This window comes from Varroa jacobsoni, unplaced genomic scaffold, assembly GCF_002532875.2.
Source record: "Varroa jacobsoni isolate VJ856 unplaced genomic scaffold, vjacob_1.0 scaffold_201, whole genome shotgun sequence".
Taxonomy (NCBI): domain Eukaryota; kingdom Metazoa; phylum Arthropoda; class Arachnida; order Mesostigmata; family Varroidae; genus Varroa; species Varroa jacobsoni.
Window position 1 is genome coordinate 199,806 of NW_019213103.1, and position 23,217 is coordinate 223,022.

At 37.8% G+C, this 23,217-nt stretch overlaps 1 protein-coding gene across 1 annotated transcript in view; it reads left to right on the forward strand.

The window, feature by feature from the left end:
• The first annotated feature begins 4,271 nt into the window (after positions 1–4,271).
• Positions 4,272–23,217, forward strand: part of LOC111273590 (putative cytochrome P450 49a1) — a 32,296-nt gene continuing 13,350 nt past the window's right edge. Inside the window, exons 1-4 of the mRNA XM_022855313.2 lie at positions 4,272–4,789; positions 11,742–11,979; positions 14,735–15,130; positions 18,837–18,987. Of these exons, the coding sequence (XP_022711048.1) occupies positions 4,606–4,789; positions 11,742–11,979; positions 14,735–15,130; positions 18,837–18,987 (969 nt within the window). The 5' untranslated portion in view covers positions 4,272–4,605. The remainder of the gene's footprint in view (positions 4,790–11,741; positions 11,980–14,734; positions 15,131–18,836; positions 18,988–23,217) is intronic.

The window sequence follows — 23,217 nt, forward strand, 5'->3', positions numbered from 1 at the left end:
ATTAGAACTTATAGCCAAATTTTAAATCTCAAACCCACACTGAGGGAAGCTAACTTTAAATCATTTGGTTTGATGATGGAAAACACGAACTACAGTTAGGGCGCACATCAGCAATTGTCCCATTGCAGTTGTCTTATCTCAAACAACCGATACTCTAACGCATTTTGTGGCTCTGCTGTTAATTTCACGAGCCAGTTCTAATATTAACCATGTATTTGGTCGACGTTTTACGGAACCTCACAGGTTGTAGAACTATTGATTCTTTCTTCTGAAGCATTATCCCGTACAGATTTGATTATAATTATTCTATTTCTGAGTCAGTTAATCAGCAATCTTATGTACCGTTATCTTGACATATTTAGCATATTACTTTTTTTTCGGTCATTCCATCATAATCATCGTGATCATCATAATCTTTTCATGAAGCTGTTTTTTTGTTTTTTTTCTAGTTGGCTTTTGAATCAGTCTATCTTACTATGAACAAATGTGATGAATATTGAATGAGCTTAGTTTAGAATCGATGGCATTTTTTCTTAGACCTGTTGGACTTGCGATGATATCCTGTCACAGTCCTTCAATTCAGTGATTTTATTTTTTGGGCATAGCCAACGTTGTTTTACTCATCCCGCAGTCTTGGAGCTATTGTAATTAGATTTATTTCAATGATTGGCTACATTCAAGTAAGCCGATTCTCACTCGCATGTAATGCTTCAGACGTTTCGCTGCAATTAGCTCTTTCAATTAGTTCCTTAGCGATTAATTAGTTGGCACACTACGCATACGAAAGAATAACATTCAAACTCGAACGAGTAAAATAAACTACCCTCTAAAAACAATTATGTCTATAAATCGCTCACGCGAATCCCATTCTGGGCCAAAACTCAACTATTCCAGAGACAGTTAGCTCAAATTGGTTATCCTACAGTAGTAATTCCGTTACCTTCACATGAACATTTTTTGGTAACTTCAGTATCCTGCTGCAATCAGTTCATCCAATCCAATCTCCCTATTATGCTTAGTGCGTTACCGCAATGTATGCATCCTCCTACTTAAACAAACAACTGACCTCTGCTTGAAGATTTCTAGTATAAATTTAAATTTTATTCTACCCGTATACGCAAGACCATTCATGTTCTTTCATTCAGTTCAGAACCTTTATATTGTGTTAGTAACCTCTACTTCTCTGTTAGGACGTCTTTATAATATCATTCGCCATTTTATCTAATTCATTTAGCCACTTTCGCATCGGCATATTTCATCTATTATCAACCATTTACTTCGCTCAAACGGTGAAATGCAACTCTGTATGTATTTGCTAGCGCTTGCAAAAAGCACACTACGTTAATGATTCGTTTGCATTCAATCAGTCAATGATTTTGTCACGTGGCAGCGGTTACTTGCTACTGATATCCTGTCTAATTCAAACTTCGCATCAGATGTAGATCTATGGGCCGCTGTTATTATCTCACCGACGACTCTTTCGTTAGAGTACCGTATTACGATAGTCGCCATACGGAACTATACAATTCCATTTTACCTATGCATTTTAGTTCGTTTCTTAGCCGAAATAAAAGGTCTCAACTATGCTCGCAAAATTTATCATCTTACTACGAAACTTCAAACCGAACTTCTTTCTAAAACTTAATTTTCAAGCTACTAGAGTCTATTAAATAGATAGAGCTTAAAACAAATCTTTTCTCAATGCTTGCCAAGCAAATCTTCCAAACAGAGAAACTATCTGCCCAGAAAATATTCAATTAACCGGGAAACATCATAAACAGTTTTCTCCAAGATGAAGTCCTGCTCTACCAGCCCACGAAGTTCAAAACTTCCATTTCACATGGGCAATTTTAGTCACACAGACAAAAACTCAGTCTTATTATATTAAGTATGAAATTTTCAGTATAAAAAGTAAGAAACGTTATTCTTATCTTTTTAAAATGACGTTATTTTATTTTACTTTATTATTTTATTTACGCGGCATTTCTCAAAACTTGTTCTGTTTTCAAGATGCACTCGTTGAAATCGGAGACAGTTTACTTGATCACGTAACAGCTTTTAGTTTCACTGAACCATGAAAAAGTAAATTTACGAACACGAATTTCATTCTGGAATTATAATGACAGAAGCAATCTTGCACATATTTGTTCTCGATGGAGAATGTACTACCGAAAACAGCTAAGCTGTCGTATTTAAAACTACTGGAAAATGTGTCTCATAAGTTAAATATGTACTTCGTCTATGCTGCCTCGTCTAAGTATGCACTAATGTTATAGGTACATTTTGATTCATACTGGGAGCCGACCACCTGAAGTAATGCCTAGAAATTCAGGTACCGGACACAAAACGTATAAACCTTTTTTTATGTGTACAACTTTTTATTAAAAAGTCGTTTAAACTTTAACGTGATCTCGAAATCCTTTTGAGACTTTATAGATTTTTGTACTTTTTGACGCCGAATTTCTAAAACAACGATAATAAGTTACCATCCAAATAGCAAATGAAAATCATAGGTACTAATGACCGTCTAGTTGATGAACCACTGATCGGTAGGTCGGTCACAGTTGTTTGCCTGCTATTCACAAACCGAACTTCAGAGCGAGATTCACAAGGATGTAAAATATTTCTTTTCAAAACGCAATTTTGTGCGTATTTTGCTCAATTTATACTCAGTCTTAATATTTACTTAATGTCGTAAGACGGAGATTTCATCTGTGACCTTTCTCGACAAGAAAGTCTTGGCTTTTGTAGTGATAGTGTACTTGTGCTTTGCCCTGTCGAAAATAAAATTCGTCACTTTCACTGATGTACTCCTGCATGCGTAACAAAACAGATTTCTGTAGTAAATTCAACTAACTGGCACCAATCGCTGTTACTGTGAGAAAAGAATCGTTCTTTGCTGGAAATGCCACGCCATGCTAATACCTGGTGAATTTACATTGTGTGGCTACGTAACATGCGCATTTACAGTTCTATTAATTAATTGTACCACTTTATGTGAATGTAACTTCATCACTTCAAACAATCCTCTCTAGACGCTGCTGATCCTATTCACCATTCGCAAAACGGCTTTTTTCGCCCCTGATCATCTTAACTGAAAGCATATACCATTGCTGGCACATAACTTTTCTATTTACGTCTTACAATTTGATTGTCTTGCAGGCGTTTGGAATGTTTTTGTATAATTTACCAGAATTCCTTTTTGGCTGGTAAAGCTCTTTAATTTTGTTTGTCTTCCAAACGTGATGATGAACGTATAAATATACTAAACAGATATATACGTATACACAGATATATATATATATACAGAAATACAAACTTATCCTTTATTCGATTTATCGCAAGTAAAGTAGATAAACTAACCTGAAACCTCCTGTGGCTTTGTTTCTATATTTCTGCTACACTGTCATACATCCAATAGCATTTTAAAATAAGTTAGATTTGTTTAAAAGTTATTCTTGATCCACTCATCATTTCAACTTGTTACATCCTGAAATGAAAGAAGATTCAGAAAGTTATAACCCGTTAAACAGTGTAAAGATTTTTTTGCTACATACATATTCATTATTTCTGTCGTGCAGAAAATAGTACATTTTTCGTGAGGCTTGAATCAGCAGCTCCCACATTTTCAGCCTATGTCAATTCAATGTAATAAGCAGATGAAATAGATAGATGGGGCTCAATATATGTATGCGTACAGGAGGTTCTGATAGTCTGGCCGAAATAAGGCTAATTGATTTATTAGTTTATTTCTCTTAAAATTTTGATTTTGAAATACGCAAACTCACTTAATGAGGATTAAAATTGAGTATATTCTTCAAAGGTCTTACATTAGTACAATGTGCATTAAAAGACCCTTTGCCATCAATTCGATTTGGCATCTTCCTTTTTTAACATTCTTTTCGTAGAAAGAGTATTACGCTAGCTGAGTCTAAAGTAAATGAAGACTTCGTATTTTTTTTTTATCTTGTGGCGGTGGATTATACTGCTGTGAACAGAGACTGTAATCGAAATAAATAATAAGCGCCGGTAACCTCAAAACATCTTTTTTGTTTCGTTAGAAAGCGAGGAAACTTTGCTGGTTGAACTCCTACTGTTCTCGTCGATTGGCTCGAATATACTGAACTGTACGTGCGACCAAGCATAAACGGAAACTGTAATAATCAGCATACGCGCAATCGGTCTTAGTAGAGATACGTTGGTGTGTTGTGCTCCTAGCTGTAGCCTATGCCTCTCTCGCAGTAGAAATGGGGCCAATTGGAGAGGAGCTGAGATAGTCGAACAATATACAGTCCGTCAAGCAGTAGAAAATTAGCAGCGATTCCTGAAACGATAAGTGGTCCTGAATAAAGTGTGTTACGTTTACTGGCTCTATACACAGACTGCTAATAGAGTTAAACCATCTGAGTTTATGTGCATTCGGACTTGTTTTGCATAGTTCACGCATGTGTCGATGTTGTATATATGATTATATACAAAAACTTACAAAATTAGACGAACAGCTCCAGCTTTAGCTTTTCAAGTGAATATTAAGTCGTAGAACGCTTTTTTTATTTGCATCACCTAAAGCTATATAGGATACTCCATATCGGATAAAGCGTGAAAATGCACCTCTTAAACAGGGGTAAAGTTTTACAAATGGCTAACAACCATTTAAAAAGAATTTCCAGTCATAGGTTATCGACATCGACTACAATTTCCAACGAACCTTCAAAACCGTTTACTGAGATTCCAAGAATGCTTCGTCTTCCATATTTTGGTAGCAGTTGGATATATTGGCCTCTGATCGGTAAGTATGTATATCTTGCATGCACACACTTTACGTTATCAAGTAGAAGAGAGGCAAAGTTATATGACCGGTGTTGATTAATCAATTATTTGAGCGCCTTGTATACAGTTCATTTCAAGCGTAATTACTAGTCGATATATCAAAGTGTGCTTGGCTTCTCTGTTAAGTCTGGTAATAAACAGTGACTTACACATCTATTAAGTGGGTATACTCTATTATACACTAGAGGGCTTTAGAAGAAGAAAACATCTATTTTTTTGATTATGAAAAATTAAGATTACGAAAATTGAGCGTTAATTTGCAGGATTTGCTCATTTTTGAATACTGCGATGGTAAGATATAAACTAACAGCAAGAACACACTGAACGCTCTAAAATGAAAAATATATTTTCAGGATTAAAGTCATGTATTAGGATAAGTCATAAATCTTTATTAAGAAAGAAATGCTTCTGGCGACTGATGTTACACCGTGCGATTTTTAATGTAGCCCTTTTGAGGTTGAATGTGATTGAATAGTCTGTCATACAGGATTACGGGTCGTGTTTTGGGATTTCATATTGAAGATCTATAGATGACATAATTTCATTGTTGTGGTTGGCTACTCTTTGGGCATTTCTTACGATATCTAAATCATCGCGAAGACATTCTGGGTTGCAGCTCCAGTGAGCTAGAGTGAACTTTCAAACATATTAAACATCGATACGATGAATTCGCGCGCAGATCTGCGTAGAACATAGACTCTGCTGGAGTTTTTTAATGAAGTGACAACTGATTTTGATCTTCCCGAACTCGCGCTCGGCCCGCGCAGATTTAACCCGGAGCAACAATTTGGCATAATGATCGCTGGTTATTTCGTTATTGCCAACAAACCTCATTTTAGCGCTGGCTTGCATCGCGATGACAAATATATGCATAAAGTAGATCGCATACTACTTTTTTAACAAGTAATTTTTTTCTGAACTTAGACATGAGTCAACTTCGGAACAGGTCCGGTCCAGGTGTTGAATTGAGCCACATCCAACTTAAGTTTAAAAGCATTTTGTTTTTGTTGGGCGTCCTGGTTTACAATTTCCCTGCATTTTGCTTGCTTATTTATGAGAAACATTTCATCAGTTTATAGCTCATTTAATGGAATAATTCTTTGAACACCCTGGACATGGATAATTTCGAGTGCTAGCGTGTCCTTTTTAGAAATCTGTAATTCTGTTAAGAACAATGTTTTCTCGACATGGAAGAGATTCAACGGAAAATTCATTCAGCTGGGTGCATCGTGCCCTTTTCATAATAATATTAGTGATTAGGCTTAGCCTGCTAAAAAATATGTTTCAGTAAAAAAACAGTGCTTCCGTTTGCTTGTTTTCAACTACGGGATAGCATTTTACTGTAATAAGAGATTGAGTTTTATGAAAAATGTGTTTTTAAAAAATGATAAGTTTTGTCTGCCCCAAATAGCACATATGGCTTTAAATAAAATAATTTTATACCAATAATATTATACACTTGCAGTTGTGACAATAACATGAAATCATACTGAACGGCATAACAATGAAGTAAGCGACATCGCAATGCACGGAAGATTTCGCATCCGATTTGTAAGGTCAGTCGAAAAAAATGGTCGTCCGATCTGAGGTAGCTTTCTCAGTCCAGTATCCGAATTAAATGGTTTTCTCCTAATGAGCTTCTGTGAGTTTTATGTCCAGTACAGTATGCTGTTCGTTCAGCACTGCTTCATACGGTTGGCAGGAAATGAAGTGTGACTTGACTAAATCCGGTTTCGAACCTAGACTATCATGTGTCCCTAAATTTAGCGCATAAACACGTTACGATTGGCTAAACTAGTAGTCGAAAGCCATCTCGTCGCTAAGTGAACTTTACATTTCATTAAATTACCTTGTTGATTTATTATTCATTGATGGTAATCTGTGGTTTTAGCACCAATCGGAACACCTCAACCTCATAGATACTGTCCAGAAAAAAATAATGCTTTTAACCATTGCAATCACCCACTCTTCTAGTTCGATTCTTCTGCCACGCGCCCAGCGCACCCCTAGCACTTTGCGTCATTAACTATACGCTGTATTTGACTTCTTAGGCTGCATGTTAAATACAACTTGAAAAGAATGCCATACGCCTTTCAAGCACATACGCGCTGAAAAGTATCAAAACGTTGTAGGGTTACTTGGGAAAAACTCCTGATAAGAGCTTGATTTCTGTGGGAAAACCGCGGGCATGGTTCAAGCCGACAATCAAAATCAGCCTATCTCTATAATCAGTAGTCATCAGCTACCTGCTAAGCGAGATCAAAAAATGACACGTGCTGATTGATCTCCTTACGCAAGCATATGATTTTGCTTTTAATAGCGACATCCCATCGTAAATGAGCTGCGCAGACTCGACGGTGTAGAACCAGCTTGCCGCCAGCGGCCTTCACGTCTCAAACAAAAACATATTACTCTAATTAGCCTATGAAGCGCCATTTTTTGTTGAGGTGCTAAGGCGCCAACTCGACTCAGCTTGAAAAACAGGCCTACAACGTGTTCACCCGTGCATTCTAACTAAAAACTAGCTACACAGACCCAGATTTAATAATCAGTGCGATGACCAACCCGCTTGAGGTGGCACTGAAAAACAAAATGGTATATCGTGATTTAATACGGGGTTCGCGGCTTTCTGTGTGTTTTGTTAAACACCCGGATACTAGAGCCCAGGGTAAGATAGCCGCTGCCTACGAGACAAAGTATCCCGCGGTCCATATCGTTATTAGCGCGCTTGTAAATGGCCCTAAACATGCATGTTTTCATATTTCCTACTTTTAAATAAGCTACCGTTTTTATAGAATGGCTTTTAAAAGTTATTCATGTTTCTCGTTCTTTCATGTAAATACTGTAATCAACCCTGTTTCAAATGTATGAATCGACTCTTGTCTTTGTTTAAGGAGCGACGAAATCTGAGCTGGTGCCCGCATTGGATTTTTAAGCACATTGACATTTTCGTATTAACCTCTCGTATTTTCATACTATAATTTATTTTGCTGCTCCTACTGAGTGAAAAGGAAATATCTATTATAAAATATAGCCTGAGTCAAAAGCTTAGCGAACTGGACCTGGGTTTTCACCGTATTAGTTCGGTGTATTTAATATTATTATAGCAAATTCTTGTATGTCTACGAAAATCTGTTTTCCTCAGAAGTGCTGATTTAAAGTTTTAAACTAAAGACTCGCGTACCTACGTTTGTCGGTGTTTTGAAACCTAACCTATCCAATCCTATCGCATAGACAATTATCGATTCCTCGAAAAATTTGTATTTAGTTTCTATGGAATAAAATGCACTTAAAAATAAGAGACAAATTAATAATAAATGTTCTATAAGAGATTTCACATCGAAAGTCAGCATACATCCTTCCACTACATCTAGCAAAATGGAGATACATTTAGCACAGTTATATTACCTCGAGTAGAAAATGTATTGAAATGAAATATGGTTACCGCGGCGACTGCTCTACTCCTCAAACCTTCTGTTTGGAGCCGATGGCTCATTCAAAAACGCACACAAAATTGCAACGTTTTCCCCTTAACAGTGTTGTTTAAAGTTGATATGACCTTTCTTTGGGACCGTGAATATTTGGATTAGAGTGCAACCAGACGCAGGTCGCACTGGTATGTAGAACTCGCTTAGTTGCCTAAAGATACAGAAAGCAGCTAACCCGCTTGCCGCTATAGCTTTTGGTTCGAATTATCCCCATGCATCGAATTTGATTTTATTAGGCCTCAAGGTGTAGCATTAAATGATCACCTATAATAGAATTATAAACTGTAATTCGAAACATCGTTCGCGTTACATTGCCAGAGTAATACAGTTCCCAGCCTGAGCATGCTACCTTTGTGGAGGCAGTTACTACTTGTACAGTAATAATGTAGCACTTGTGGAACTTGTTTTTATCTTGCCTCACTAAGGGAAAGGCAGTACCTTAAAAAACCGTTCTACGAAGTCCGAACTCTATGAAGGAGCGAACCGTACGTCTCCCTTGTCATTGATAATACCTAAATTTCTATACGTAACGTGCCTGACATTTTAAGGGTAAATTTAAGCAAAGCAAATGGTGGAGGAGAGCTGGTCCGTCAGCTTACAGATGCGTTATGTGTCCGCGCCGTCAGCATGTAAGCGGTACGTTTTAGTACTATTTGCTTTCGCTAAGGGTAAAAAAACTCAGCTCAAAGCCAATTGATAAGGGGCTACCGAGAACAACGCTTTATCTCATTATGTTAAAATATAACGATTCATCAAGGCTAGATAGGACTGAAGACGATAGGTCAAATAGATTGACCCTATTTATCGCGAGCCCCATTTACAAAATGTAGAGTCTTATTTATCCTAAGGTTTGGAACTACGTGAAGTCTGCAAAAAGTCGTACCGGCATTATTTTACGAATCTTTCTTTAAGTCTAGTAGATAACACTCAATTGGAGTCCTTCCTCATTGTCTATATTTTGACAGACGCACCGTTTCACATCCGTTATTTGACTTACTTTTCGTCATCGAAGACTTTTGGCGAAAAGTGGAATAACCTCCAATACTTTCTACCTGTATTATCTAGTGGATGCAACGAACTTCTCAAATTGTGCTAACGGAATAGCATATATCTTACGTTTTTTTGTGTGCAAGGAAAAATCTCTTAATTCCACGACATCATAAGCAAGCGCATATAAATTCCCATGTAATCGATTTATTTATCTCAGTACTCACCCAATACACCAAATTTTGATACTGTTGAAATTGTTGTGAAATTCTAGGGACCTTCCGAGTTCGAATCATATCCATCCCTTCTTAGATAGCTGCTGCGCATTTTCCAATTCATTCGCGGAAAATTTAGGAAAATCCTATAAACTTCTCTTCACAAAAATACCAGATCATCCTTTTTGAACAGGTAGATTTGATTATGCTACTGCTACGGTAAAATCATAAAACCGAACATCAGTTCTACCCTTTTGTCGTGTTCGAAAACGCTCGCACTTTATGGATGAAATGAGGTGAAAAAGATACTCGGTAAATGCTAGACATAATCACAGTTCTAAGCTACGCTGGTGACTTAACTAATTAATTTAGTACAGACTTTTTGGCAACAACATCCTTCATTCATATAAACTTAGACATTATCCTGCAAAGACACGGAATAGAAATATAAAAGTCACATGGCCATTTTCGTAGCCGACTGAACTACCTTCTAGTTTCTTTAATTTTATCGAGATATTTTCTAACAACGTGCTCAGGTTTAAACACTTTGCCAATCAAGTCACTGCTAACCTACCATTGCATCGACGTTCTGAAAATCGCGTTAGCGCATTCTCATAGAAAACCTTTATAGCTCGGGGGCATTTGTCTACCTCAAAACGATGCTTCTTAAAAAGAATTCTAGTCTATATGCAAAATGTTATTTTTCGTGGCAAACACAAGAACAGGTTTTTAGCAGAGATCATACCTAAAAAACTAGGAATCCATCAATCCCTGGAACGGCCCCTCCAGCGTCCTGTATGGTTACAAGTATACTAGTAACTAGGTATTTGTAGACCATAATAGAGAAGGATGAATAAGCGAGAATTTATGACAAGCTCTGCGACGTTAATAAGGACGCTTTTGCTTTGGCTAAAATCGAGCAGTGCTAACTTTTTCTGTAAAGGCGAATAATGGGAAACTAAACTATCATAAAAATAACAAAATCTAATGGTAAATTAAATATAGTTTTACGATATTATTTTAATATTGGGCTTACCTAATAATAAAAAAAAAAACAAGAGTGCCGATAATGATAATTTCTGCCCAAACAAGACAAATAGATTATTTGTATTCTTGACGTAAAGTAAGTAAGGATTTTTGTTTGCGAAAATGTACATAGCTCTGAAATTTTAAGCATTGTTTAGGTAATTATGCAATTATATTCTAACCATCGAGACGGTTTATCCGGATTGCTACTGCTTTGAGCCGCTACGCTTGTTTGCATCATAGAAACCTTTCAAATACTTGATTTGCTTACGTGGTATTTCCCCTAGGGGTAGTGCTGCTGGAAGTGACTAAAATCTATTAAATATGTTTTCTGGAATATTTCGCCATCGCCATACCATCGAATGAGCTTGTTCCTTCTTTAATATTCGACGTTCTGAAAAACTGTGTAGACAAGTAAGTGCATCAGTGTCTGTGATGCTTGTTGGTGTCAAGGTTCAGCGACACTTTTAGACATCGGCCAGCCAGCTAGCTCATTATCTTAGAAGGAAGAATATGTTAAAAAAAAGTCAATGATGTTGTAACTTGCCTCTTATTCATTTATTCTGCAGTTAGCAAAAAATCTCTCATCGTATCAACTGATACTAGTCTGTCCTGGTGGAGAGTTTTGTAAAAGATTCGGTGGTAAAAAAACTATATTATTAAGCACCGTTATTTTTATTAGATATAAACGTAGATATAAAGATGGCTATTTAAACCGCAGTGGGGACTTTCTTAAATAAAATTCCGAACCTTATTCAGTAATTTTTCGCTGTCAACTTTGTTCAGGTTTATTAAAGTATAAACTAGACGAATTCATGTTATCGATATTATACCAAAGCAGAAAACAAATATCAAGTACATACTTAACGTTATAAACTAAACATTGTAGATATGAAAGTCATGTATAGTCAAGACATGTTACCTGCTTAATAAGGCTTATACATAGAGTGCGCGAGAAAGCATGTTTGGCGATTAAATCTATCAATGCTAGCTAATCCATGTTGCATTATTAAACGACTCATGTTTTACATTTAATTAGCTTTTCCATTGAACTTCACTCGAGCAGTATATCACAATATTTGGCCTAGTTTCCCCTTCGGTTGGGATTTTGCAGAAGAGCTTCACCTTCGGTTCGGAGTTTGTCGGTATCGGTAGTTACTTGTTTAAACTGCATTATATAAATTTTCATTGAAAGGTGGATATGACCCGGATAAACCGCACCACGTGGCCAGAGATATTTACAAGAAACACGGAAGGATCGTTGTTGAATACCTTGGAGGACGGTATCCTCTCGTGCACCTTTTTGATGCTGATGATATTGAGACGCTGTATCAATCAGAGGGTCGAACGCCTTTCCGCGTCGGCAGTGCAGCCTTTAAGAAGTACCGCTCCAGTAGACCACAGTGGTATCATAATATCGGATATCTCACCATGTACGTATTGGAGAAGATATTAAGCGTATACGTGTGTAGGCAAACCTAAGCGACAGCAATATGCCATAAGTACGATAGTATTACAATTAAAAACATAATAATCTATTTATATGAGGGAAGGTTTGTGCCAAACGTTTTTATTGTAATATTATGTAAGTAATGAATGAAAGTAATGGTTGTGCCTAAGATCAATGAAAATGTATACATACAGATATTGTGATCATTTTTTAATAGTGTACAAAAAAGGGCCGTGAACCTGGATTATTAATAAACAAGCAATCATTTTCGATCCCTATTATTTTACGGGCCGTAGCTAGTTGATGCTCTGAGTAACATAGGAAAGCTAACGCATTGGCATGACCGAAACCGATCGTCTGTTTAATTAGTACTGTGTAGTATACTTCCATACCATTATTTTTACTGTTTTATTATACGTCCACAAAAAAACACATTTGGTGATTTCAAATGTGCAAGTAAAATGTTAGCCGAAACGTTGATTATTCTAATAACTGTTTGAGGAAAAGGTAGATCTAATATTCGGTTCCTGCTCTGACTTTACGTGTTCTCGGACATTTGTACCATTTTCTCTGTCTAGAAGCAATGTGGCCTGTGTATAAATGGAAATCCAAGCGCGCCACTGGGGACACTGTATGTTGTTTGTCCCAAAAATGCAAATACATACTACCCAGACAACAGAATATATCAATGGAACTTTGGGTGATAGTTCAGTGGTAGAAAGCTGTTGCTAGATTTCGTGAAGAAATTTTCCCTGGGTCTAAAGGAAGGCCGAAGAAATTTATAGCCTAGGCGTTCCAAGCCATTTCAAAACGAAGAACTTTAACTGCCGCTCAAAGAAACCCGCTCAAACTCACCGGAAGGTTCTTGATCACGTAGGAGTGACCTAGCAAGGTGTTTGGAACTGTCTTCACAAGAAAGATATAGGGGGCAAGAGAATGGGTTTTTATGAACTAAATGAGCAACAACAGTCTCAATATCAAACTACACTTGTCCCTACGAAGTCATTTCAAAAGTAAGAATATTCTGTATAAACTTTTTACTAGCACAGAGAAGTACATCTTTAGCTACAATTGAAAACGCAAAACATTTTAGGTCATTCTCTAATAACCAGTCGAATTCTTTTTAACGCATTCACAAAAAAATATGAACCCTTAAATGCGACTTAGGTCGTCAGCTATATCTTAAAGCATGGTACTTCGTTGTTATGAATCTTCTCTGTTGCTTTATATCTATTGCCGGATAATTAGCTACGACAAAGGGAAGGTGGTGGTATGAGTCCCAAAACTCGATTGGACAGTTGATTGTCAGTTGCTTAAATGCGATTTCCAGCGAGAGTATTTTTTGTTACTTCGTAGAGCCTCTGGAACAGGAGCGATTACTGCAATCAATATAGTGTTCAAAGTGTGATCTTGCCTTTCTTAAGTCATTAAGAATAGATCGCGGTGTGCAACTTCGCTTTGTCGTTCTCAACAAGTGGCACTGCTCTGCAAGTGCCTTAAATTACGCGCGAAATGACCGATGATCAGAAGCAGAGTAAATCAGCAGGTTTTACTTACATACTTAGTTGAAGAAATAAGTCTCCCGTACTTCAAGGCTTTCAGTGAAGCATAGTTACGTTTTTTCTTTTTGACTGAAAAATTTACAGCTCTATTCTTCTCCTAGCAGGGTTAAATATCTAAAGTCGTGCGTCTGATTCTACTGTCATTAAGCGTTATTTTCTGTAGCCGACTCTTCCTAGTACGAAACAAAGCGTGCGTAGTACTGCTGGCCCAGCTAGTGTTCCTAAATTTAAAAGGTAAACGCATTATGAATGCCGGATGAGCGACGGATGATAAAGCAGGGGACACCGACCTGCAAGTGGACCGGACAGACGCGACATGGAGATGACCTAATTTTTACTCCTTTCGAACGTAAGACAAAAAAAATTGCCAGAAGGTTCTGATGCTTCTTGATGGGAGAGGGTTTCCTTCAAGAGGCTTCTATTTAGAAGGGGATAAGCTGGAGGTTAGTCTCTTTAAAATGTATGCTTTGTCCCTGCGTATGCGTTCAACAATAACTGAGTTGTTGAGTGTGTAATATGTAATATTTTCCAATCTTATTGTAAGTTAATTAAGCAAATTAAAATTATTTAAACGAACATAAAAGATTATGTAATGTAAACTGAATATGTTTAAAAAATCCTTTAAGGAAATTCTTTTTTAGTCAGTTATGTATATATATTAAACTGGATACGTACAACACGATTGAACATTTTCTCCTGTGCTTAATTCAAAAGGCCATTAACTTCTGACATATGAGCTAATGATGTGTTCAAGAAAACCTACGCCCAATTTACTAAAATGAAAATATTTATGGACTAATAGACTATACGCTTTAGTTAAGTATATGTTATTATATGTAATTTATGTCTATGATAATATGGTTTAACATTTATTTATGTTCTAATACATGTTACACTTATTCATTACATGTTATTACAAGTTTCACTTATCCAAACTCAATTTTTTTTGACCTTATGCTACACATAGATATGTGTCCTTAATGCTCACAGCGGTTCTTATGTTTTGCTAACAATCTCAAGGCCAGAATCGCGTTGATAACGAAGCATTGTAAGCATTGTTGTATACAGATATTGTCGTCTCTTGCTCTTTGCAGTTAAAAGATAAGATGTTTTGCAACAGCGGCGAATCAATGCGCTCGAGCTGCAAACAAGCAAGTTATTTTTTAAACTTTTTAGGCAAGGAGAAGAATGGTACAACTATAGGTCAAAGACCCAGCCCTATACCCTAAAGCCGCGCACAATTATGTCATACGTGCCCAGCATGAACGACGTTGCTGAAGAAGCGCTGGATCTGATCCGTGACTACCAGAGTCGATTCGGACCTGGACAGTGGAATTGCCTTCGTCTGCTCTACAAATGGTCCCTAGAAAGCGTATTATATGTCGCTCTAGACAAGCGACTACAGTGCATGAATACAGAGTTGACCGAGGGATGCGACGCAGATCGCGTCCTTAAATCAATGGACGTAATATTTGAGTGTTTGCAAATCTTTGGCTATCGCCTACCGTTCTGGCGGTACTTTCGCACGCCTAGTTGGAAGCGCTTCGAGGCCGCTATGGATGACTTTACCGAGTAAGTGCGGCTTTATTTTTGTCTAATTATGTTCTGTAAAAATACTTATTAGAAACTGTTTCTTTGGAAGTTTTTTGAAGAAATAATTGTTGCATGTCTTAGACTTAGCTTATACGACTTAAAACTCTTTCGAAAAATCTTGATATTCTACTTTAGTTGAGCTTCGCATTTTAACAGTACTGAAAAGATGAATCAATAGTGATTAGAGATTATCTCTAATCTCTTAATAGGTTAAAGATTTCTTGATAGATACAAGATTCCTTAAGTGCTCTGACTTTTACAGGTACCTCTGTCCGCTTAGGTATCTTTGTTGGTAGCATAAATTATTTTTGTCGATTTTTTTTATTTTCGATAAATAACCATGATTTTTATTTTCATGGTATTTATCTTACAGTAACCCTACTTATGAATTTGTTTACGCTAATGCAATCATCAGTGTAGTTATATTCGGCCTGTACTCTTAGTTAAACCTTGAAAAGTGTGGGAACGATATATAAAAATCCATTTTGAGACGTGAAGTCACGGCACCTAGTTTGAACCTCATGATAGTCCGACGGTTTTTGAACAAAAATCCGATTCTGCGCAGTAACATAACGACAATAGCACATTGCTGTATGCCGAATAACCCGAAGACTTCATTGTGGAGTTTCAGATAGAACAAATTAGTGGACGTTTACTCCAATTGCCTAAAAAAATTACGTACGTTTAGGTTGCATACGATATTGTTGAACCTAGAAGTACATCGCGCAGCAAGATTTTACTGAAGATACCTTATCTTTTGAATTAAATCATATCGCTATGTTTTTTTTTGGCATTTTGCATTAAGAAGTTAATGTAGCCATTAATGGGTCAATGTCTCTGCAAGCGATGCACGTTCTGCTGTGCTTTACTATTGTGCGTCATGCATGTGCAGCGGCTAGAATCCATATGAAACTAAGGTTGGGTTACTTACTGGTCTGTGCCCGAATGCCCAATGTCCAAAGCATTCTACTTCGCTCAATTGGTTGAATTTGAAGCATTCAGATTCTTCTTTACCAATACTAATTACTCCATGTTGCTTAAGCATCGATCGGTCTACCTCTTTCGTTCTTATTATATTCTTATATCGTTTAATATTCTCCTAAACCAGTCGAATGTGGTTTCCTTACAATTTTAGTGATCACTATGACTAACTCAGTCTATAGCCACGGCTTCATTGCTGCCACCCACGATCAAGTGTGCATTCTTCTATTGATACCTCATCCGCTAATACTTGAAGTACAGTCAGTTGAAATTTATTCGCACAACATTAATTCAACAAAATCTGATTCCCCAGTCTATAAACTAGTAAACTCTCACTTTATCACGCTGTACACCTCACGTTTTCTTAAATTTATTTTTCGTAACTTTCTACTTTGAGTCTCTTGCACTACACTTTACTCTATATCTCTGTTTTTAGTGAGTGATCTGACCTAGGCGAGAAATTTCCTATGAGGACCATACGATGGCCCAATAGTCTATAGCTGAGTCCGCTTCTAATATTATAATTTTTTTTTCGTTTATTTTTACCTGTAAAAGCCCTACTTACGGTACTTGTATGCGCCGTACAAGTGGTCATAGGGTGGATTTTTCTATTATTCATCTGTTGGTATTGCTAATTGGTGTTTTTATAGCGAGTGGCCCTCGCTTTTCACTCGTTGTCCACCGTTGACAGCAGATGCAATTTCTTGATATAAAATTGTCAACAGCAATCATGCTTTGTTTTCACATAAACGCATATTTGCGAATGTAACTGTATAAGCAACCACCTCCTACGCGTTTAAGTAGTCAAACTGTTCATCGGTAAAGCTAGTATTGCTTTTCGATAGTATCGAGTATTTTCAATGTTATATAAAATGATCACAGTATCCGCGTAATAATGCATGTCACGCAGGCTACTGTTTTAATACTTTATCAGGTCAGCGCAATATGAGACCTGCAGTGGTGCCCATATTTCACTGTAAAGGGCTAGTTTTTAAAGTATATGAATTTGCTGCTATATTCTCTCTATAGATTAACAGCTTGATTCCGCTTACCGGACTATGCTGACACTTTTACCCTTGGTGCCTTATTCTGATACCAACAGGCAGCGACGCAGGGACACCCTAAATGGCGTTGCTTGTTATACTAGCTACAAAACCTATGTGCATTATATGGATAAACGAACTCTTTTTATTTACCCCCATTACTGACTGACCATTAACACTTCCATTTGACCAATACGATTGAATCTGTTAGTGAATTCGCTGCAAAATCGTGTTCTAAATATAAAAGAAGAGGTGTTTTCCAGAAATCTGTTTTTTGCGCAATTGTAGACGCTTGTGAGCCATTATCAACAATGATAAAACTTCGATCCTAAACTCAGTTTATACTATAATATATTATATCAAATAAACATTGTAATATATTAAATGCGATAGGTTCAATATAATAAATACACGCCTGCGGCTATGTAAGATCGAGATGAGTGGCTGCGAAGCGCTTGTTCTTCCCATCCAACTACAGAGCTAAGCAAGTTCAGTTCATTTTGGTGACAGCGGTGGGCGGCTGGTAATATGAGAATGTCGCAAAACAATAGAAGGGGCCATCGAACCAGATCGTCAAGCGGATGTGCAGATGTTTACAAAGGGCGATATGGGCCAAGTTAGATTTTAGGATTAGTGCACAAAAAAAAGTTCAAATAAAGCTGTACAAACGTTTTTCTTCAAAGCTGAGAGGCTGGCGAGAAGTTCAGCAAGTTAATATTATCTTTTCCAGAGAAGCTGGGCATAAAGTTCAAATTTTCTTGTTAGTTAGGGCACGTGTGTATGTAAGCGGCTACGACGTATGCCGGGTCGTGGGAGAATGCCACGAAAGATCAATTATTTTAGATTTCAAATTGTAAAACCAGGTACGCGTTTATGAGCTGTAACGTGCTCGTTCCTGCCAGCCATGGACCGAGCTAACTCAGTTCGCCACACTATATAACAAAATATGATGATAACTTCTATTGTTTTACTCTGTCAAACGCTCATTGATAATTTACAAACACGCACTGTACTGACATATTCTTATTACCCGTGTAACTGTAAAGAGCTTTTCTACTGCCATTTAGCGCAACCTTCTTGGAAAGTAGTGCGATTTTGATCTATGGTCTACACACTGCACCCGCATTATGAGAGATAAGGTCTCTGTAATTCATTTCGCAAAGATAAGCTAGACTAAAACAAACGAGAGACTATGTGCTGGCAGCGAAAGTTCCTTAGAAGTGCTTTCGTTTGAAATTCGGCTGCCCCTTCGTAGCTTTTTATCGAATCCCTTAAGTATGTCCTCGTTTTGTAAGTAATACCAAAAATTACTGTTATAAATCATCATTATATTTTCTAACTTCGCGGTATCTTGATTCGATTTACAATTTTTGCACGAATATGCTTTTTTCTAACTAGAACTAAGATAAAATTGGAAAGTAAAGCACTATTTTCAATGCGCCTCTGACCACCCTCAAAAATAGTCATATAAATTTCTTAATTTAACGAAGCATTGGGTCTGCCTCTCGTTCTGCGTCTGCTAAGATACAGAGGAGAACTTGAGTGCTGAGTCGAAAAAATCGTTGGTTCGCATACGCACAGCTTGTGTCAATGGAACAAAATTAGAAACATTATGGAACAGAATAATAGTATTACCGTTTTCTGCTTATGATTTTCTTCAGGGTTATCTTTCGGAATATAAAGGACGCCCGAAAAACTCCAGCTGAAGGCAGAGAAATGACAATACTTCAACATATGCTTAGCCGTGACGATCTGCTTTATGAAGATATCGTTGCACTTATGAGCGACTTTCTACTAGGAGGCGCAGATACGGTATGTTGACAATACGATATGAGTTGACATTTTGTTTCTGTTTCACAGAAAATATTGCATATAGTTTGCATGAGGATGCTAACAGCATGCTCTCCAAAACGTTACGATGATGGATTTCATCCATCAATTATAATCAGGTGTAGCTTATTTACTCACATTAGGCTCATGAGTTTAATCTAGACGGGCAGCAGTTATAACACTAAAAGTAATTAGTAATAAACATGACACCTAAAGACTGGGCAAACCATCTAGTCAAGCCTTCGAGCGTAAAGGATAAGATCGAATGAATTGGAAACGTCGTCTATCGATATCACTACGCTATTCACAGATAATGAGTGTTATGTTGTCTAGTATAAATGAGGCAAATCACAGATTAAGCCATAGCTGCTTGATTTAAAGGCAACGTGGGATAGAAAAGACTTCTAGATCTGAGACAAATAGCCTCAGCAAACTACCATTCAGTCGAAATGCAGTGGCACTGAAAGACAAGACTACGTAGCCTACGAATAATAATTAATAGTGGATACGAATTCCCAAATACTTGAATAACTCCACTGTCGCTGGCATAGTTCACAGAACAATTATATAGTGCTGAGCTGAATTCAATTACTATCGTTTCGGTCTCATGTACTAAATGACGTGCACGTACAAAAGAGTCAATCACGAACGTTTTAATGGGTCTGGTGAAACTAAAATCTATAACTCTTTCACTAACCCAATAAACTCTAAAATTCGATGGTAGATTATACAGGCGGAAGACGGTACAGGCTTTTATTATGCTTTAAATTTTAATCGACTAAACACCTTGCAACCCGGTGCAAAGCTTCGCCTGCAGGCGCTAATTGCGCAATTCCCGGCCATCTATATCAAAAGCCTTTGCTGCGTACTTCTGCGTTTTGAAAAAAAATTATTGAATGCCACTTTTGAATGCAAAGCTCCTAGAATTTGCCCAATAAATTGCTCCTCTGCACGTGTAGTGGAATCGTGTTTCTCGCAGTTTACTTCATCAAAAAATGGCATACGCAGCAGTTGTCCCAAGTATTGTGGTGCGTGGTTCTGTTGGTAAAAAAAACAGTCAAATTTAATCTCAACCCGGTGCAAGGACTACCCAGAAATATGCGATGCTCACTATTCCTACTTTTCCGACTGGTATCTATGGCGACCCGTAATCAAAAATCACGCTATAGCGCCTCACGATTATATGGACAACTCCCTATCGCCTCTGCCCTAAAAAGAGTGTGATTGCAGTACAGCGAGCGCCCTTCAACGTGATAATTACACTGCTCGCCCCGATTCTTTTATTTCCTAATTTTAAGCAGGTCTCTATCTAAGTATAACACCAATATCGAATAATAAGATCCGCTTATCGGTTGAGACCCAGGTTAAAGTATTTTTCCTCATGCATGATGATGACGACATATGTACGAAACTTATACGAGAAGAACGTTAAATTTTCACATATGAACGCCTCGTCCACAATAGACGAAGTGAATCGGATCGGAGGATAACACTTTTATTTTAAGCTACAGAAACGTTTAAAAGAAGTACATATTTAGGGCATGATGCCCAAGGATGTTAGATAAATAGCGGCTGACGGATTTACAATTGTCGTACAACAATAGTAGCCAGCCCACAGTAATAAGGACAAACAATCATGGAGGTCTCCTATTTTTAATACGACTTTAAATGTTGCTGAACAAGCATATCTCAAGGGCCTGCCTGCTGAAGTCCATGATGATCTACTGGACTATATGTCTGGAGCTTCTGTTGAACATCGAATAGGTGTCATACGGTTCACCCGTAAATTCGCTACGAACGACCGCATGTCCATTACTCGAGCGCCAAGTTTAAATCAGCGTAAAGTGATATTACAGGAGACATGACGCTACCTTGTTCGCACAACAAGTGGTCAAAAATTTGCTGCTTTCGACGACAAACACCCGCTACCACCTGGTGGAGAGAGTCTGCCATCAACGGATCAACATCCGTGGACGGGCTCCAGAACGGTAAGCGGTCTCAAATGATCTTTTTGATCATTACGACACAGTTTAGCCTTTGGACGCTATAGATTTCGGCCGCATTGTCTCAAAGATGTTCCTGCACGTGTTTTGCCAGAATACGCGACCCGGCTACTTGAAACGCTAACAACAGTTATCAATGTCTATGGAACTAGCTTGGTATCCGCGTGTATGATATTCTATGAACGTAAATGTTACAGACATATTGCCTGTTTCTTTCGGGTAACCTCAGTTGAATATCTACCTTTGATGACCCAGATAGCTCGGTTATGGCTGTGTTAGAAGCTGGAGTGCGCCTTAGTAAAGCCTTCCTTAATAATAATCTAATGCTTTGTGTATAATTGGATTTGAAGATCGTATTTAATGCATGTTACGCGAATATCATATGCTAGGCGTTGTAGACGCATATACTGGAATCCTTCAACTTCTTGCTTACAAAACTCACTGAAACGATATTAAGATGCTGGTATACTACCTAGACTCATTATTAAATACATGGAACTTAAACAACAGTTCGCTAGAGACTGCTGTTTATGTTTCTATGGATTTATGAACCATCATCGCACCCGAAGTTACCAGTGGACTTTTCAACCACGCGAAATGCAAGATATAGATACATGGAGACTCACGAATAACGAAATCAAGGCATGAATCGTTTAAAATAGATCTTATCCAACTGCCAATTAATCACTATAGAATCATTGTCATTTTTCTTGACTAGAAAAATTATATTTCAGTTTCGATCAAAGCAAGTACAATTTAAGAAAATATGGTTCAAAAATTTCTTTTAGTAGAAGCTAATTGCGCCTTTTTTCTTTTTTGCTGCTTTACCTCGGATCATAAGTTAATACATCTACTTATATAGACCGTATAATATGGCTTCTAATACGACAGAGTCGTTCGGGCCTTCGTTACATTGAATGGAAGTCTTTATTTTCTTGAACCGGCAAATGGTTTCGAGCCTATGACGTCTCGACTTAGTTGGCTTGCGTATCTCAAAATTACACGATAAGCAACCCTCAATCGCTGCGATTCCAAAAGTCTATGCCTAAGAAACTCTGCTCTTACCATGTAGGTACAGTACAGGTGGCTTTACGAGCGAAGAAAAAATTGAAAGGTTTCCTTAGTCGCGCCAATAAGCTCTTCGGCACTTGAAAGAAGTGCCGAAGAGCTTATACTATTAATGGTTCATACGAAATTTTTCGTTGATTGCGACTTTATTCTACGCTTCCGTAAACACGAAAGGACTTCGTTCAAAACTCTCGATGTGAGCTCATTTATCAATTGCCGAAATACAGCACAACCGGGAGCCCATCTTGCATCACTTTGGGCAACTCTTGGAGACGAGGCTGCAGATTAACGCGACCGGAACCGAGTTAGGGAGATTTTGCTGCTTTACGTAAAAAGAGTGCGAACTAGTCGTCGAAGCTTTAACTGCCGTATGCCTGATGCAACTGTTAACTGTTACTTTTCTATAACCTAGTGCGTGCAGTTGAAAAAGTTGTCGAAAATTTGTGTTCAATATTGATTTTCTGGGCCCTGATCCCACCAGGATACGACGTTGAGGTCATCCATAGAATGCCATTGCCAGTGCCAAGACGTTTTGTGACGGCTAATCGTGCCGGTAGCGCGGTATTGCTGTATCGAGCTGAACAACGTAAGGAGAGCGCAGGACTTTTCATGGCGCAGTATTCTTTTAAGATTGGAAAGAAGAGCCTCTATCTTAAGTACATCCTTGACAATAGTTGAATGTGCAGAGAGCCACACATGGAGAAAACCAACATTTCGTGTTATTCCGAAAAACACTAATCGCGGAAGTGGAACCTAGGGGCTTACGATACACTTTAATTCACTTCAAAGCGTTCCTTCGAGAAGGTGTTGTCTATATTTAATGGTTTCTCGAATGATTTTTTACTCAACACATTTGCAAAGGGGTGTCTGGGCAGACCGCTGTTTAAACTACCTGTCGACTGCAGGGCCATATCTCGATGTGCTAAAGTTGGAAGCTGAGATATTAAGCCGATACTGTGAAATTAAGCCGACATGCATACCGTTAACTGCTGAATCAGACTTAGTAGACGATAGAAGTGCGGTTTGAGCATTGGACTGCCGTTGAGCGTTGCATAGTACAGCTCGCTCGCAGAACGAAATTTAGAGAAAGATATCGCGTCTGAAGAGTATCAGCTAGCGATCGATATATACGTACCTATAT